Raw genomic sequence first — 18,100 nt, 5'->3', positions numbered from 1 at the left:
AATGCTCATCATATGTTAACCTTTTCATTCCTGGGATCATTCTTGTCAACCAGCTCTGGACCCTTGCAAGAGACTGTAGTGACAAATATTTGAGATTTTCCATTTCTGGTGTGTACCTGTCAGTGGAACTTCGTCCAGCTTTCTCTTTCCACAAAAATTCAGGGCATATCCAGTCCCCAGCAATCTAATCTCAATCATCAAACTATTGGAAGGAGTTGTCAGCAGAGTTATCACGCAGCATTTATTCGTCAGTAACTCATTGATTGATGGTAATGCTGGGATCTGTCAAGATTACTTGATTCCATTTCTCATTAAGCCTCGGTCCACTGATGGACCAAAAGCTGGTGTTGGATGTTTTTGATCCTTGGATCTTCAAAAGTCAAGATTGAGGCATAAAACTTGTTGCTCATGCTTGTTTATTAAGTGTGAGGAGAACAAAGGGGTGGGGAAAGGAGAATAACCAGAACAGAGCCTCGTTGTGAGAGAAGTGATGGGAGGAAAGGAACAAAAGGAAGAGAGCTGGAGTTAACACGCTCTGTTCTTCTTTTACCAGTTTTCGAACTCCATTGAATTTCCAAAGATAACAGACATTCCATTCAAATTTTATAGATAAGACTTAATCAAACAGATAGCCTCCATTTTAAATAATGCAATACCCCAAAATGTTACAGAAGAACACTAGGAAACACACTGAACAATTGCATGTACAGTTGCAACAAAAAAAGTGTGAACCCTTTTCAATTACCTGTTTTTCTGCATTAATTACTTATAAAATGCGGTATGTAGACAAACACAATCTGCCTAAACCAATAACACAAACAATTGTACTTGTCAATACTGAGTACACCATTTAAGCAATCATAGTTTCTGTTAAAAAAAAAGTATGTGAGCCACTGGAGTAAAGCCTTCTGAAAGCTATTTGAAGTCAGGTGTTCCAATCAATGAGATGTTTTTGGGAGGTGTGGGTTGTAGAGGTGCCCTGTCCTATAAAAAAAGGCATGAAGTCAGGTTACTGACACAGCCTCTTCTTTTCAAGAAAGATCTGTTTATGTGCACCATGCCTAGATCAAAACAACTTTCGGAGGACCTCTGAAGAAGAATTGTAGAAGTGCATAAAGCTGGAAAGGGCTACAAAAGCATTTCTAAAGACCTGAGTGTTCATCAGACAACAGTAAGAAAAATTCCCTACAAATGGAGGAATTTTGTTGCTACTCTCCCTAGGTGTGGGTGTCCTGCAAAGATCACACCAAGAGCACAACATGCAATACTGAAGGAGGTGGGGAAAAAAACCCAAGGGTAACAGCAAAAGGCCTGCAGAAATCTCTACAGTTTTTTGAAGTCTCTGTTCATGTGGCCACTGTAAGAAAACCACTGAACAAGAATGGTATACATGGAAAGACATCACAGAGGAAACCACTGCTCTCCAAAAAAAAACACAATTGTTGCAAAAAGCCATCTGTTCTTCTGGGACAATGTTCTGTGGACAGTTGAGACAAAAGCTGAAGTTTTTAGCAGAAGTACACACCGCTGTGTTTGGATGAAAAAGGGCACCAACACCAAAGCTTCATCACAACTGTGTGAAGCATGATGGAAAGAGCTTCATAGTTTGGGGCTGCTTTGCTGCCTCAGGGCCTGGACAGCTTGCAATCATTGAGGGAACAATGAATTCAAAATTGCTTCAATACATTTTATAGGAGGATGGGAAGCTTAACAGAAGTTGGATGATGTAATATGACAATGATCCGAAACACAAGAGTCAATCAACAACAGAATGATTTTTTAAAAAAAATGTGTTGTGGAATGGCCAAATCAGAGACTAGACCTTAACCCAACTGAGATGCTGTGGCATGACCCAAAGAGAGCTGTTCATGCAAGCTATCCCAGAAATATTGATGAACTGTCCCGAGGAATAGTCTAACATTCCTCCCCACCATTGTGTAAGTCTGATCAGCAGCTGCAGGAAACACTTGAAGGTTATTGCTGCTAAAGGAGGTTCTACCAGTTACTAAATGCAAGAGTTCACATACTTTTTCCAGCCTGATCTGTGAATGATTAAACAATGTGTTCAGTAAAGACACGAAAAGTACAATTGTTTGTTATTAGTTCAGGCAGATTATGTTTGTGCATTATCGTGGCTTAGGTGAAGATCAGACCACATTTTATGAGTAATTAATGGAGAAAACCAATTAATTGCAAAGGGTTCACAAACTTTCTTGCAACTGTACATAGATAATTATATAAAAATACAAACAAGCGCAAGGAAGTTAAACTGCAAATAAAGTAACAATGATACAGTGTAATCCAACACCGGATTGCAGAAATGAGTTGTGATTGACTGCTCTTAATGTCAAGACTGCTTTAACCAGAATGTGGTACGTAAGTGGAGAGGATGTTTCCAGTAGCGGGGAAGTCTAGGATCAGAGTGCACAGCCTCAAAATAGAAGTACATTCCTTTAGACAGAGATAAGGAATTTCTTTAGCCAGAGGGTGGTGAATCTGTGGAATTCATTGCCACAGCCGGCTGTGGAGGCCAAGTCAATGGGTGTATTTAAAGCAGAGATTGACAGGTTCTTGATTCGTCAGGGTGTCAAAGGTTATGGGGGGAAGTCAGGAGAATGGGGTTGAAAAGGAAAATAAATCAGCCATGATTGAATAGTGGAGCAGAGTTGATGGGCTGAATTACCTAATTCTGCTCCTGTGGCTTATGGTAAGAGCCCTACTTAAAGCTGAAGTGATTAGGATAAAACCTCCACTGGACAGATGCACATAGCAAAGAGGAAGGAGGTTCTAATTAATGGAACTCGGTTTCATTTACCCCGAGACGAGCTTGTAAGAAGGTCCTGAAAATAATGCTCCAAGCTCAAGTGTTCTAAGCTGCTTCATCAGTGACCTTCCCTCCATTTTAAAAGTCAAAGTGCCGGTGTTCACTAAGGACTGCATCCATCACAACTCGGGTAATGAATGTGTCTTTGCAAACGTGCAGCTATAACCTGGTCAGCATTCAGGCTTGAGCTGAGAACTAAAAGGCAATGTTTGTGTTGCACAAGTGCCAGCCAGTGGCTAATTCAACGTTCGAGTCTGGAATGGCCATGTCAATACTGTCTTTGAACCTCCTGCCCTCAACATCCTAGCAATTAAAGATTAAGATTAAATATTAGCTTTATTTGTAACATGTGCTTGGAAACACACAGTGAAATGCGTCATTTGTGTTGTTGATCAACACAGTCCTAATAAGTGCTGGGGACAGCCCGCAAGTGTCTGCCATGTGTGAGAATTTGCTTCCACAGAAGCAAGAACTGCTGTTTGACTTAGCTGGTTTGCAGCCAGTTCAGTAACATATCAGATCAAGTTGAGTGAGTGCACCGAATCCAACAACACCACAAGCCATGATAGCCCAGAACTTTCCACTACCAGCCATCTCCCAAAACTTTCCCTGACCTTATACTCTCAATAGCAATGGCAAAGAGCTTGGGGTGGTCTTTACCTCAGGATGAGGTAATCTGTTTTGTTGCTGGTGCCCTCTACCCTTCCACTGTCTTCAATCTCTGAATCTCGGGTTTCTTTCCTATCTGGACATATCCTTCCCCCAAGTATCTGTTCTTTATGATGCCCTCCCCCTAATTTCCGTTCAGCTAATATCCATGCATTTTCCTGGTCTCCAGATAAGCAGATATCACAAATAGTTCGCTTCCCAGAGATTCTCTGCCCTGAACTTTTAAAAGTGCCTTCATTATCCCTTGTCCATCCAAGAAGAAAGGCTACCATCAGCTGTTGTGTGGCTTATGAGTGACTACTCACACTCCTACCTCTTGCCTACTATCACAGAGCAGGAGTCAACTTTGAGGGACTGACACAAGAGGATAACTGCTTAATGCATTCAGGCCTCACACCCCAAGAAGCCAAACTGAAAATGTTCTATAGAATAAAATTAACTCCAATGAAAGTTGTCTTTGGTTTCTTACAGCCAAGGATTGATTTGCAGAATCACGCCTGAAATGTGCGATGGAAATATAAATTTATTTTGTTTAATCATCTCAGTGTTGTGTTTTAAAATGTATCATAATGGAGAGTCTATCCTGCCCAATTTCCGTTCCATCTCTTTTGTTGGATATGGTCCTTTCCAAGTACAGGATGCTTTCAGATTAGTGAACTGACCTCCATAGGGACACCTTAAATTCTTCAGTGTCAGCGTCTCTGAAGGTCTATACTAGGCCCAACATGTGGATGTAATTCTGAAGAGGGCACGCTGGTGGCTTATTTCATAAAGAGTTTGAGGAGATTTGGAATATCACCAAACAGTAACAAACTTCTACAGATGTACCATGGAGAGCATTCTAGCTGGCCACATCACCATCTGGTATGGAGGGGCCACTGCACAGAATCAGAAAAAGCTGTAGAGGTTTGTAAACTCAGTCACCTCCATCATGGGCACTAGCCTCCCCAGCATTGAGTTCATCTTCAAAAGGCAACGCCTTAAAAAGGGTGGCATCCATCATTAAGAAACCCCATTACTCAGGGCATGCCCTCTTTCTTATTACTGCCATCAGGAAGGGAGGTACAGGAGCCTGAAGAGAGATGCCCAGGATTTTAGGAACAGTTTCTTCTCTTCCATCTTTGGATTTCAGAATGGACAATGAACCCCTGAACATTACCTCAATATTTTTGGTCTTCTGCGTTACTTTCATGTATGTAGTATAATACATAAAATATACTATACTATATAAATTTTATAAATGTTATGTATATATTTTAATAAAATTTATAAACTATGGTATATTTTGTGTATTGTGCTGTATTTCTGCTGCAAAACAACAAATTTCACGAAATGTCAGTACATGTTCAGTATCCCTTATCCAAAATTACAAAATCCAAATTTCTTTTTGAAATCTGGCATGATGTCACAAATGGAAAGTTGCACAGGATACTGGAAGGTTCCCAGAAGATGCACAGGACACTGCTCCACACATTGTTCTGAGAAGTGACCTCACATACAGTGGCATGCAAAAGTTTGGGCACCCCTGGTCAAGATTTTTGTTACTGTGAATAGCTAAGTGAGTAAAAGATGACCTGATCTCCAAAAGGCATGATAACACATTTCTTTATTGTGTTAAGCAAGATTACTTTTTTATTTCCATCTTTTACAGTTTCAAAATAACAAATAAAGGAACAGGGCCGGAAACAGAAGTTTAGGCACCCTTCATGGTCAGTAATTAGTAATTGCTCGGTCAGTCACTCTGTCCAGACTGCGACTGCCGTGGCCCTGGCACGGGGACCTCTGGCCCTGACCTTGTCCTCTCACCCCACCCACGACCAGCCGTACTTGGCCAAGGCGTCTGGTGGCAAGCGGGCAAGAGGCTGGAGCTCGGACCCGGAGGCTGTCTAATGAGGCAATGAAGCCCTCAAAACTGCTTCGGTACCCTGAGTCCAAGCACCCTGCACTTAAAGACGAACCCGCTGAGTTTTTTCAGCAGAAAAAACGTGAGCAGCGCGGGACAGCAGCTAAGTGCCAAGAGCTGCAAAAACTAAATTGTGGAATAGACTGGACATAAGGAACCTGCCTCGAGTGTCGCTGTATTCCTGTCATGTTTAACACCACCCGTCGGCCAGTCCGCAAGAATATTGTCAATATTAAACTGATCCGCAGTGCAAAAAAAGGGTGGGTACCCCTGGTGTTTATGCATTATTTCTACTTCCAGGTTGCGGGGTTTTACTTCCGGTCTTTTCTGCCCCGGTGCGCATGCGTGTAACTAATCGATCTGGGGTTGATCTCGCCTTGCACTAAGGCTGAGGTAGGGGATCTTGGGCTTAAAAAGGTTGGTGACCACTACCTTACATAAAACCTAAAAATAGTAAAATACAAATACAGTGTACTGTAACCTTTTAATCAAATCACAGGATCATAGGTGGAGACTGAAAGCCTGCCGTTGTTTGTTGTTGTTCAACAGCTGATTTGGGTATTCTCCCGATGCTGCTGAGCTGCCTTTGTAAATTTGTACACATATTTTCATTATATTAATGGTACGTGATCAGTTTTACTGTTAAGTACAGAATGCGATGAACAAATGTAAAACGGAGACTGATTGCTGGTAGCACATACAGTTCTATACAAAAGTCAAAAGGCACATATACTGTATGTAGCTCGGGTAACTAAGACCTTTGCACAGTACTGTATTTCAATGTGGAGTGGAGAGCAAGTTTGTAAACCTGGCAATTTGGTGTTGGGGTGGGGGGGAGAATAGGTGAAAGATGAGAAACACCAGGGGGCACAGGTACAGACATGCCCAGCCCTGAGACACCAGGCAGGGTCATCTGCTTTCAGTTAATTGGTTTATTGATCATAACAGAATGTCCCTCTAGTGCTTCCCACTCCCTCCTTTCTCCCTTCCCCTTTTCCCAACCATGATTCCCCTCTCCCTGCCCCCTTCCCACCCTCAGCCCCCCAAAGAGACCCATATCAGAATCAGGTTTATCATCACTTGCATATGTCATGAAATTTGTTTTTTTTTTAATGGCAGCAAAACAGTGCAATACATAAAATTACTAAAGTACTCTGCAAAAGTCTAGGCACCCTAGTCTTTTGCACAGTACTGTCAATCGGAAATGATGGCAATTCCAAGCCATCTTATTATATATTCCAAAATCCAAAAATACCCAAAACACTTCTGGCCTTAAGCATTTCGAATACGGGGTATTCAACCTGTAATAATAACCCTGATTCTGATTCTTCTAATTCAACAGCCCACCTTCAAGTAGGCTGTGGAGATGCTCGAGTCACCTTTGAGTAATTTCAGCTTTCAGTTCAGTTCCTCCAGATCTCCACCAAAGGATTGTATTATGTTAGCAACACAATTCTTCAAAAGGCTGATGCTTCCTTCATGATTGTTGGCTTTAATACGCTTATTTAAGACTAGTAATTAAACTGCTGGGAATTTATATGACAATCAAGCCAATTAGAAAATAGTAACAAAAAGTTATTTGAACCATTTTTCTAATTCTCTAAGCAGCACAAATGCTGTACTTCCCATTCAGATAAAAACAGGCTGATCTCAGTTTTTAAAAACATGAAGTGTGAACCATGCTGATACATTTAGAAATACTCTGCTTTAATGCCATAGAAAAAGCAACATGGTTGTGTCTTAATAGGGAAGGTTGAGAGAGTTAGCTGTTCTCTTTGGAGTGGAGGACTGGAGGTGTACAAGATGATAAGAGGCATGTACAGAGTGGATAGCCAGAGACATTTTCCCTCTGCAGAAGTAGCTAATACGAGAGGGTATGATTGGGGGAAAGTATAGGGGATGTCAAAAATAGGTTTCTTAAATACAATGATCCTTGTGGGGAATGCCCTGCCGGGGTGGTGGTGATGGAGGTAGATACTTTGGGAACATTTAACACTCTTAGATAGGCACTGGATGAAAGAAGACTGGAGGACTGTGTAGAAGGGAATGGTTAGATTTATCTTAGAGTAGGTTAAAAGATGGACAAAATGTTGTGTGCAGAAAGGCCTGGATTGTGCTGTATTGTTTTATGTTTCTTGCACTCCAACATATTTAGGCAAAGTATTCATTTTATGAGTTGAAGTGGAAGAAATATTTTCTCAACCAGTTGGTACAATTGAAGCCAACTTTTATAGGAATACATTAAAGATAACAGGACCCAAGAGGGAAACTAGTGTTACTTGTGACAGAACATTTCAGAAATTCCAGAAGTTGCATCCTTGCTGAACAATCAGAAAGCCTTGCAACTACCAATTTAATCAGAGTGGAGCTGAGGGGAAGGAAAGTGACGTGACTTGGCCTTAAGGGAGTACAGAATGCTTCTGCTTCAAAGAGATTTTGCCTTTCTCAGCACAGAGTTTTGAAAGGTAGGTTTGAGGAGTAGCAGGTTCTGAGCAACACACAAAATGCTGTAGGAACTCAGCAGGCTGGGCAGCGTCTATGGAGAGGAATAAACAGAACTGATGAAGGGTCTTGGCCTGAACTGTCGACTGCATATCCCTCTCCGTAGATGCTGCCTGACTTGAATTCCTCCAGCATTTTGTGTGTGTTACATGTGGGAACTTGGCAGCCAGTAGAGATTCTTGGCTTGTCGCAGCACAGGACGGTTAGTTCTAGCAGTGAGTAAAGTAAAACTGTCTTAAGTATCTTAAAACCTTACCATCTGCTCATGGCCCCCATCACATTTTTGTATTTTTCATCACCACTTTGATTCCTTACAGATGTCATAACCAGGTGGGATAATGTGGATAAGCTTCCACTACCTATTAAATGGTCCCAATGGCGTGCACCTCAAATAGCCTCTGACACTGAAGTCCAGCTCTTGGCCTTCGTGTGTGGCTTAGCTACTAAGCCCAGTGAACTGTTTCTACTGACAGGAAAAAGGGCAAAGGCAGGTTACTGACTCCTTAAAACCAGTCACTTTGGGCAGATGGTCCTCTTCTGCTGTGGTTGGCAGCTCATCTTGGAGAAGGAAATTGGATCTCAGCCCTCTGCTGCTTTGCAGCTATACACACTCATGGGAGGTTTTGGGAGTAAACCACAAGGGAAGAATCTGGTGCTGGAGTCCCTAAAGCAGTCCTACGTTGAGTCCAACACTGACTGGCAACTCCTGCAATGCCACTGGTGCCAAACAGTATCGATTTCTGCTGTTATGGAGAGGGAGAGCCCGAGAGCCTGCTTACATGGGCAACAGTTCTCCATATCGTACTGCCCTGGCTTGCATGTCACATTGACAGCTGCGATGCAACATCCATGGTCAGCCCCGACCAACGGAGGCCTCAAGACGGTCACCACTTTATTTCATGATCATTGATTTTCCTGAGCCCAGCAGTCATTGTGAGCTACATCAGGGACATGTCCAATTGACTCAAACATTAGCAAGTTAACTGTCTCAATCACTCTTGCTAGTCCAAACTAAGGTTTTATTAGCCATGAAAAAAAATATTCCACATCATTTGAAGCTATCAGCTTTAAAATTTAACGACTATGAAGAACCAGCAGTACATAAAACTGTTCAGGTTTTAAGCTGCCAAATCTTTTTAGTGAACCAACTGATGCTAAGCCAAAGGGCTTTTTGCATTTTGATTTTTACATTAACCTTCCATTAAAAATTATCACGGCTATCATCACAAAGTATCGTGGCCAATAAATTAGCATTTTATGAGACATGTAAAACAAGTATTTACGATTTGCTAATGTGACTGTCTTTCATGCTGAATCAGTTTCTGTGTCACTTCTATTCACTGTGCTCCACCTTTTTAGGTCTGTTTGTGGGATTTGCCGTGAGGCTTTTATATAGTCATTTCTAAACTAACAGTGCTGGCATTTTGTTCTGCACAGTAAAGGAGCTCACAGGGATAACCTATTAAATGGAGATGCTTGTTTAAAATAATTTCCATCCTCAGTCATCTTGATTCAAAGTTGAGGCTGAGATCTGTAGATTCAATCGTGTCTAAATTAGTTCATGGTCATGTGCTAAAGGTTAACTAATTCTTCACCATAGAAGAGCAAAATAGGGCTTAAAAATTCAAAGTTCGAAGCAAATTCATTATCAAAATATGTATATGTCACCATATAATACTGTGAGGTTCATTTTCTTGCAGGCATTCACAGTAGAACAAAGAAATGAATTGAATTGACTATTACTTACATCCTTCATATACATGAGTAAAAATCTGTACGTTACATCTCTAAGTGTGCAATTTATAGTAATTTATAATAAATAATATGTACAACAGGACAGTAAATATAACATAGAAATACAATTGTGTCAGCACAAATTAATCAGTCTGATGGCCTGGTGGAAGAAGCTGTCCTGGAGCCTGTTGGTCCTGGTTTTTATGCTGCGGTACCGTTTCCCAGATGGTAGTAGCTGGAACAGTTTGTGGTTGGGGTGACTCGGGTCCCCAATGATCCTTTAGGCCTTTTTTGTAAGTGTCCTGAATAGTGGGAAGTTCACATCTACAGATGCTTTGGGCGGTCTGCACCACTCTCTGCAGAGTCCTGCGACTGAGCGAAGTACAGTTCCCGCAGTTCCCGTACCAGGCAGTGCCTCAGCCAGTCAGGATGCTCTCAGTTGTGCCCCTGTACAACAGAATCAATGAAAAAATACACACAGAGATTGATAAACAGCAAATGTGCAAAAGAAGACCATCTGTGCAAATACAGAATATAATAATAAATATATAAATAAATTGTAATGCCCTTGAAAATGAGTCCATAGTTTGTGGACTCAGTTCAGTGTTGAGGTGAGTAGAATTATCCACACTGTTTCAGGACCCTGATGACTGAAGCATAGTAACTGTTCCTGAACCTGGTGGTGTGGGATCCAAGGCTCCTGTACCTCCTGCCCAATGGCAGCACAAAAAGAGAGCATACCCGGGATGGTGTGGGTCCATGATATGCATGCTGCTTTCTTGTGGAAGCGTTCCTTGTAGATGTGCTTAATGTTGGGAGGGGCTTTGACTGTGCTCAACTGGGCTATATCCGGCACTTCTTGAAGACTTATCCATTCTTGGGCATTGGTGTTTCCTCACCAAGTTGTAATGCAACCAGTCAGGATACTCTCCACTGTGCATTTATGGAAGTTTGTCAAAGTTTCAGGTGACATGCTGAATCTGCGCAAACTTCTAAGAAAGTAAACATACAAGATCTTGAGAGGTCTTGACAGGATGGATGTTGAGAGGATCTTTCCCTTGTGTAGCAGAATCTAAGTGTTGTCTACTTAAGATGGATTGAGGCACAATTTTTTCTTGAAGGATGACTCTTTGTGATTCTCTACAGCACTGTGCACACACAGTCCTTGAAAAATTGTAATGCAGTGGTAGAAAGGTCTTGATAAACAAGGGGGGAAAGGTTACTGCAGGAATATGGAATTTACAATCAGATCAACCCATTGAATGGCAGGACAGGCTGGAGGAGCGGATTCATCTTATCCTGCACCTAATTTGAATGTTTGTGTGAAAAGTATCTTCAATTTTAAATATGTTTCCTGTGCCTTACAGATCTGAACTATGTATAAAGTGCTTTCATTGAAATTCAAGTACTATTTGGAAGAGTTCTGTCTGTGAAAAATGTACGAAGTTTACATTACAATTCCATTCTGGTAGAATTTCATTGATAAGAGATTTATTTCAATATACATAGAACATTTTTGCAACCTAAACTTCTAATACAAACCTCCTTTACACAAATTATACAACTGCAACCTGCAAAATTTTGTTGATTGCAGCTTATGTTTAATTCAAATTTACCATTGAATGTTGAAATAACCATAATTCTGTTCATCAAATGTTTTTCCAAACATCTTTAGGTGGTAGTAGTGTGTTTTTTAAATTTATTTTATTTGTCAAGAGATACAGCGAGGAACAGGTCCTGACAGCCCAACAAGCTGCAGCCACCTATTTAACCCTAGCCTACTTACAAGAACAAGTTACAATGTCCAATTATCCTATTAACAGGCACATTTTTAGACTGTGGGAGGAAACCAGAGTACCCAGAGGAATCCCACATGGTCACAGAGGGAGAATGTACAAACTCCTTACAGATGGTACCAAATTGAACTCTGAACTCCGGAACATCCCAAACCGCAATAGTGCCGCGCTAACATGGCGCCCAAACCATGGTGTGTTCCAATAGGGCTGGCACCAATTGTAAGTGACCATCAGCAGGTGAGCCAAGATCAGTTTTAAACATGGATGGGCTGTCAGCCTCTGCTTGAGCAAGAAAATTAGAATCTCCTAATGCTGTAAATGGTTAATCAAGAGCCGCAAGGTAAAATTGCAAATTAGTCTACACTTGGAATATTCTGTATAGCTCTGGTCATCTCATTACAGTAACAATGTACAACCTTTGGATAGGGTGCCAAGGAGATTCACCAGGATGCTTCCCTGATTAGAGAGAGTGTCTTATGAGGATAGGTTGAGTGAGCTAGGGCTTTTCTCATTGGAGTGAAAGATATTTAGAGGTAACTTGACAGAGGTGTATATCAAGTAGAAGGCCAGGAACTATTTCCCTGGGTGGAACTGGCTAATACGTTTGTTCGTTATGTGCTGTGTCGTATGACGTGGGTGATCACGGTCTTTCCATGGCCATGATAGTTCTTAGCAAATTTTTCTACAGAAGTGGTTTACCATTGTCTTTTCCTGGACAGTGTCTTTACAAGACGGGTGACCCCAGCCATTATCAATACTCTTCAGAGATTGTCTTCCTGGTGTCAGTGGTCACACAGCCAAGGCTTGTGATATGCACCAGCTGCTAGTACAACTATCCATCTGCTCCCACGGCTTTATGTGACCCTGATCGGGGTGGAGGGGGGCTATGTACCTTACCTACGGGTGGCTTGCAGGCTAGCAGAGGGAGGAGCACCTTACACCTGCTTTGGTGGAGAGATATCTCCACCCCATCACCAAGGCCAATATCAGGGGGCGTAATTTTATGGTGATTGGAGCAGAGTATGGGGGGGGGGGGAATGTCAGAATTAAGATTTTTGTGCAGAGTGGTGGCTGCATGGAATGCCCTGCCTGGGGTGGTGGTGCAGGCAGATGTACGAGTTTCAACGAGTAGGTTAAAAGGTCGATACAATATGTGGGCCAGAGGGCCTGTACTGTGCTGAAGTGTTCTATGTTCTATGCTTGATTGGGAACTAAGAACCAAATTATTCTTGAAAATTTGTTTGAACATCATAGAGCAAGCCAGCACAGAAATGGCCCTTTGGACCATCAAGTCCATGCCAGCCAAATGGTATCTGAAGTGTGCTTAACAATGTTACTGATTTTCTTTCATCTTACCCAGCTGCCAAAATAATTGTACTTCTATGTTTCTGCTTGTTGCTAGATAAACTACATCTTGGAATCCAGAGCAAGTTCGGCACGAGCAGACTACCAGGCTCAAAAGCAACGAAAACTTAGCAGAAGAACAAGCTTCAGTTTTCAAAAGGACAAAAAATCAGGACAGTAGTAAACAGTCGAAACAATTCTGCGGAGTGAGAGAAGGTCCACACTCCTATGGTATTATAGGTGGGAGACAGGACCATGAAGTTGTAACTATACAGGCTGCCAAGAACAGAGCACAGCAAAAGAAACTGATTAAAATTTAGGAGACATTGAGATCTCTTGCTACTCGTGTGTTCAAAGGATCCTTCGCTTCCTGTTTGGGACGCAGGCTTTCCTTCAATATTCTTCCTCTTAACAAGCAGCCATATCAGAGAAAAATGCAAGTGGCTCATTTTGCTTCCCTGTGTTTTGATTCACAGGGAGTATATAATCACCCAAGGATTATGGAGACAATAAGTTGCACTGTCAGACAAGTGACTTCACACAGGTGTTGTAGCTTGTCACTTGATCAAAGACAAAAGTTAATCATGTTGGGACAAAACCATGAAATTTCCTTTTCTGATTCCATAAAAAATACAATTACTGGATAAGTAGTTTAACAGTTTTTTTCTTAACAGCTGAATAATAGATTTTTTATGACCTCTGGAAGAAATAAACATTAGTTTTTACTGTGACCTGTAAATGTTCCTGCATTGTACCTGCTAACTATAATATAATGACAAAGCACTGTGTAAAAAGAAAAAAAAATAGCTGGTATTATTTCAATCTGTCATTTCAGACAGTATGGGAATGTATAATATGTTTAAAAACATTTTCTTCCTGGCAAAAATGTATAAAAATCTGCGGTTTCCAAACGCTGTTAGCATTTAGTTGAAATATTCTTTATCAAGAAGTTTGCACTGTAAATTTAAAACAAGCTCATATTTACAGGATTCTCCAAGAACAACTGCTGATTCAGACAATTTTACTTTCCATTTTCCTGTGTTCTGGACTCTCATTCAGTCCCCAAACTGAAGATTTGTTCACATCAGCCATTTCCCTGGAGCAGTTTAATAAATTCAACCACTGTAAACATCTCCACAGCATTCAGCAACCACTTAAACAAAATGAGTTAAAAGCCTGAAGTTCTCAAATGAATTGTGCAAACTCCCTTTCGATCATCTCACTGATATCAAGTTGATATTGGTGAGATTGAAGTCTGCTGCCTGATTCCTGCTTTAACAAGATGCTCTACTCTGCCTGCAAGTAAGTGTCATCAACCTGGGAGTGTGCAGCCATTTTTGGTTGTTGATCTGTGCCTCAACTCCACAGTCCTGCCTCCACTCCTCTAGATGCTTACTCTGGCTATTGTCATCACTTCTGGGATCAGTTCACTTAGGAGGGAAAAAAGGCAACTTTTCAAACTTTGCTCCACATTTAAGAAAATCAAATAACTGCACATGTTGGAAATCTAAAGCAGGAACACTCAACAGGACGACTAGCAGCTGTGGAGGGAGAAACAGGGACCTTCTGACAGGATCCAGGAAGAGAAAAATTCACAAGTCCCTTTCCAAGGGTCTCATCTGAAATGTTAATTATTTCTAATTCCAGGGATGCTGCCTCACCTGCTGAGTGTTTCTGTTTCTGTGTGCTCCATCTATTTGATCCTGGACAGGAGAGTGATCCTCTAACTATTGTACTCTGCTGTCTCCCGCTCAGCAACTTCACAATCCCAATTGCTCTGCACCTTCAATCTCATTTGAAGAAAAGGACGAATAGCTTTTATGTGTCACAGGTACAGTAAAATGCAGCGAGGAATGAGCTCGGCAGCCCACAAACATCACCACGTTTCTGGCACCAACATAGTATTCGCACAACTTACTGACCCTAATCTGTTTGCTTTTGGAATGTGGGAGGAAACCTACGTGGTCACGAGGAGAACATACAGACTTCTCACAGACAACAGCAGGAATCAAACCTCAATCTTAAAGCTGGGTCTATAATAGCGTTACACTGACGGCTGCGCTCCTGTGCTGCCCTCTTTGCATTTGTTCTCTTTTAGCTCTAGATTTTCCTTGCACTCATGCACTCTGACCTTCCTGTTGTTGTTCCCCATTATTAGACATAGGGGCAGAATCTTCTACTTTTAGCCGAGTCCAGGTGGACCATTATTCCAGTTGCACAAGGTCAAGTGGCTGGTGGGTGAGAATTCTTCCCACCAGTGCTCTTCAAGCAGGATAATCTGCCATCCTGATGCAAACTCCAGACAGCACTAGAGCAACTGGTTCTCAGCTCTTCAAGGGTCAACAAGGGATTGCAAACACTAATGTGAGTAAATAAGAACCCACCCGTTTCCCCAAGAACCAATGGTATCTAGACTTGCTCTCTCCCTCATCATTTGCACCTTTACCTCTGGTTCCTATCTCTGCTGTTCATTCACCTTCCTTTGTTCCCTTTGGGATCTGGGTTAGTATATAGAACAGTACAGCATGACGTAGACCCTTCAGCCCATTGTTGAAAAAAAGAGAGAGAGTTACCGCTTCTACCTCTTCCAACGATTCTGAGTGAGGCACAGAGAGATCTGTATTTACTCACAATTACCTTTATTGTTCAAACTAACAAATACGTGAATTCATACACTAAATACCTTGTGCGCACACCTGCTAAGTATCCCTGACTCTCCTGGATAGTCAAAGAATAGCAAAGGTATTACCCGGGTGGAGGAATTTACGCTGGCCAGGCGTTCCTTGTTCCTCGTGGTCCCAATTCACTCTCCACGTGCTTCACGCTGGGTTCTCGCTTGTATCTGCAATGGTTATTCTTCGGTTACCGCCACCAGCACCCGCAAAGCATCCACTTTTATATCCATTTCTTATCAATTCAAATGTTGCATTCCCGTGTCATTGGCCGCAGGTCATGTGTCTGGCCTTTAACACCTGGTCATTGGCTCTGGTCCAAGCCAGCATCCATCTATTGTCCTCTTCCCATCAAGGGACAGTTGCTGACTCATGGCTCTTTGTTCTCAGTCAGCAATCTCGAATCGCCTCAGCTATTCACAATCTTGCATGTTATAGCCAACCAAAGAACACCTCACAAATAACTCCTTATTTGGAAATGACCTCCAGTCCAGCAGATTACCTGAAGAGTCTTGGTGTCGTCCTTAAAATACTGATCAAGCCCAGCATGTCAAGCTCACAAAATGAAGAATAGAGTGTCTTCACAAAATGGCAGCCTCCATCCCCCAAGCACACGGCAAGAACAAAGACCGCTTCCACTGTCCTTGATTCATTTGAATTCACTGATTTGAAGATTGTCATTCTTTCTGGCCAACACCATGATGTGCTGATCTTCTAACCTACGCTAAGATAAATCTAACCCTTCCCTCCCACATAACCCTCCATTTTTATTTCATGCACATCCCTAATCACCACTCATGGCTGTACTTTCCACACCCCCACCACTGTGTAAAATACAACCTACCTCTGATATCCCCCCCTATACTTCCCTTCAATCAATTTTAAAACTATGCCTCTTCGTATTAGCCATTCCCACCCTGGTATAAAGGTGCTGGCTATTGACTTTTATCTTTGTCTCTAAACATTTATACAGCTCCAACAAATCACCTCAAATCCTTTGATGCTTTCATCCTTTCATCATGACACATGCTCTCTAATCCAGGAAGCATCCCAGTAAATCTCCTCTGCACCCTCGCTAAAGCTTTCACATCCTTCCTTTGAGGGATCCAGACCCGAACACAATACTCCAAGTGTAGTCTAGCCAGTTTTATAGAGCCGTGACAATATTTCACATTCATGAACTCAATCCTCCAACTAAAGAAGGCCAATGCAACATACGCCTTCTTAACCACCTATTGACTTTATTTTTAATAATGTGAAGCACCTAAGGAGTGGATACAGTTACTGCTTTTGAGAGCATCTGGGTACATAAAATTGTGTTACAACCATCGGTGATAGAGCAGTGAATTAATGCCAGTCAACATGACAAGTACAAGAGGTTTAAGTCAAGGCACAGTATTTACATAGACATCTTTTTTTAAACTGAATTTTAAGTTTCAGAATTTTCTTTTAATTTGACTTATGAACTCATTCATTCTTAACTGAATTACAGAATAGATCTCTCCAATTTAACAAGGGCAAAGTTCAAGAAGAAACTTCGCTTCATCACTACAATTAAAAGCATAGACCATCACTAGACAAGTGGTCATTTTTGTTCACCATTGGACACCCATTTCATTTCAACTTCCTATTCCAACATGTTATCCATGGTCTCCTCAAATCTGATGACATGAATTTTGATTTCTCTAGCTTCTGGTACTTTCTCCTCCCTCACTATTTTAGATCATAAGACATAGGAGCAGAATTAGGCCATTCAACCCATCTAGTCCACTCTGCTATTTCATCATGGATGATCCAAGATCCCATTCAACCCCATAAACCTACCCTCACACCATGTCTTTTGATGCCCCAACAAATCAGGAATCGCTTTCTCCATTCCCGATTTTGGTTCCCTCTCACGCTTTTTCCTCACCGGCCCATCATCTCCCTCTGATTACCCTCCTTTCTTCCATCTTCCACTAAACTATCAGATTCCTCTATCTTCAGTCCTTTACCTCTTCCACCTATCACCTCCCAGCATCTCCAAAGCCCCTAATGCATGTAATTATGAGAGAATCCTACACTTCTATTTACCTTTTTATAAACTGATTGTCTCTCTGCAAATGATGATTGGTTCATCGTCACCACACGTCCTGAGATGCAATAAAATGACCTTTGGACTTGAGCTCTGTGCATGATGAATGCAAGGCAGTGGCCTACATGACCAACAACCCAACCTCAATAAATCGTGATGCACCTATAGAACAAAAGTGCAAAAGCTTTAATGCTGCTTTAAAGTTTTCTTTCTATTAGAACATTAAACACTACAGATCAGTACAGGCCCTAGAGCCCACATTATGCCAGCCTTTTAACCTACTCTAAAAATCTAACCCTTCCCTCGTACACAACCCTCCATTTTTCTGTCACTCATGTACCTATCTAAGTCTCTTAAACACCCCTAATGTATCTGCCTCTACCACCACCTCTGACACGTTGTTCCATGCATCTCCTTAGTCTGTGAAAAAATAACCCTCCTCTGACACCATACTTTCCTCCAATCAACTGAAACGTAGAACTGCCCAGCCCAGGAACAGGCGCTTCCACGCACAATGGTATGCTGAACTAAATAAATAAATTAGTAATCAAATGACCAACTAAACTAATCCCTTCTGCCTAC

General features: G+C 41.7%; 1 protein-coding gene across 4 annotated transcripts in view; it reads left to right on the top strand.

The window, feature by feature from the left end:
* The window catches only part of mapkap1 (MAPK associated protein 1), a 271,086-nt gene extending 257,327 nt beyond the window's left edge, over positions 1-13,759 (top strand). For all 4 annotated transcript variants that reach the window (XM_073052618.1, XM_073052617.1, XM_073052616.1 and 1 more), the window contains one exon: positions 12,831-13,759. In XM_073052618.1, coding sequence (XP_072908719.1) covers positions 12,831-12,953 — 123 coding nt within the window. In that variant the 3' untranslated portion in view covers positions 12,954-13,759. The remainder of the gene's footprint in view (positions 1-12,830) is intronic.
* The last annotated feature ends 4,341 nt before the right edge of the window (positions 13,760-18,100 follow it).

This window comes from Hemitrygon akajei, chromosome 7 (assembly GCF_048418815.1).
Source record: "Hemitrygon akajei chromosome 7, sHemAka1.3, whole genome shotgun sequence".
NCBI classification, from domain to species: domain Eukaryota; kingdom Metazoa; phylum Chordata; class Chondrichthyes; order Myliobatiformes; family Dasyatidae; genus Hemitrygon; species Hemitrygon akajei.
Note: the sequence above shows the minus strand (reverse complement) of the source record. Positions and strands in the feature narration are given on the sequence as shown.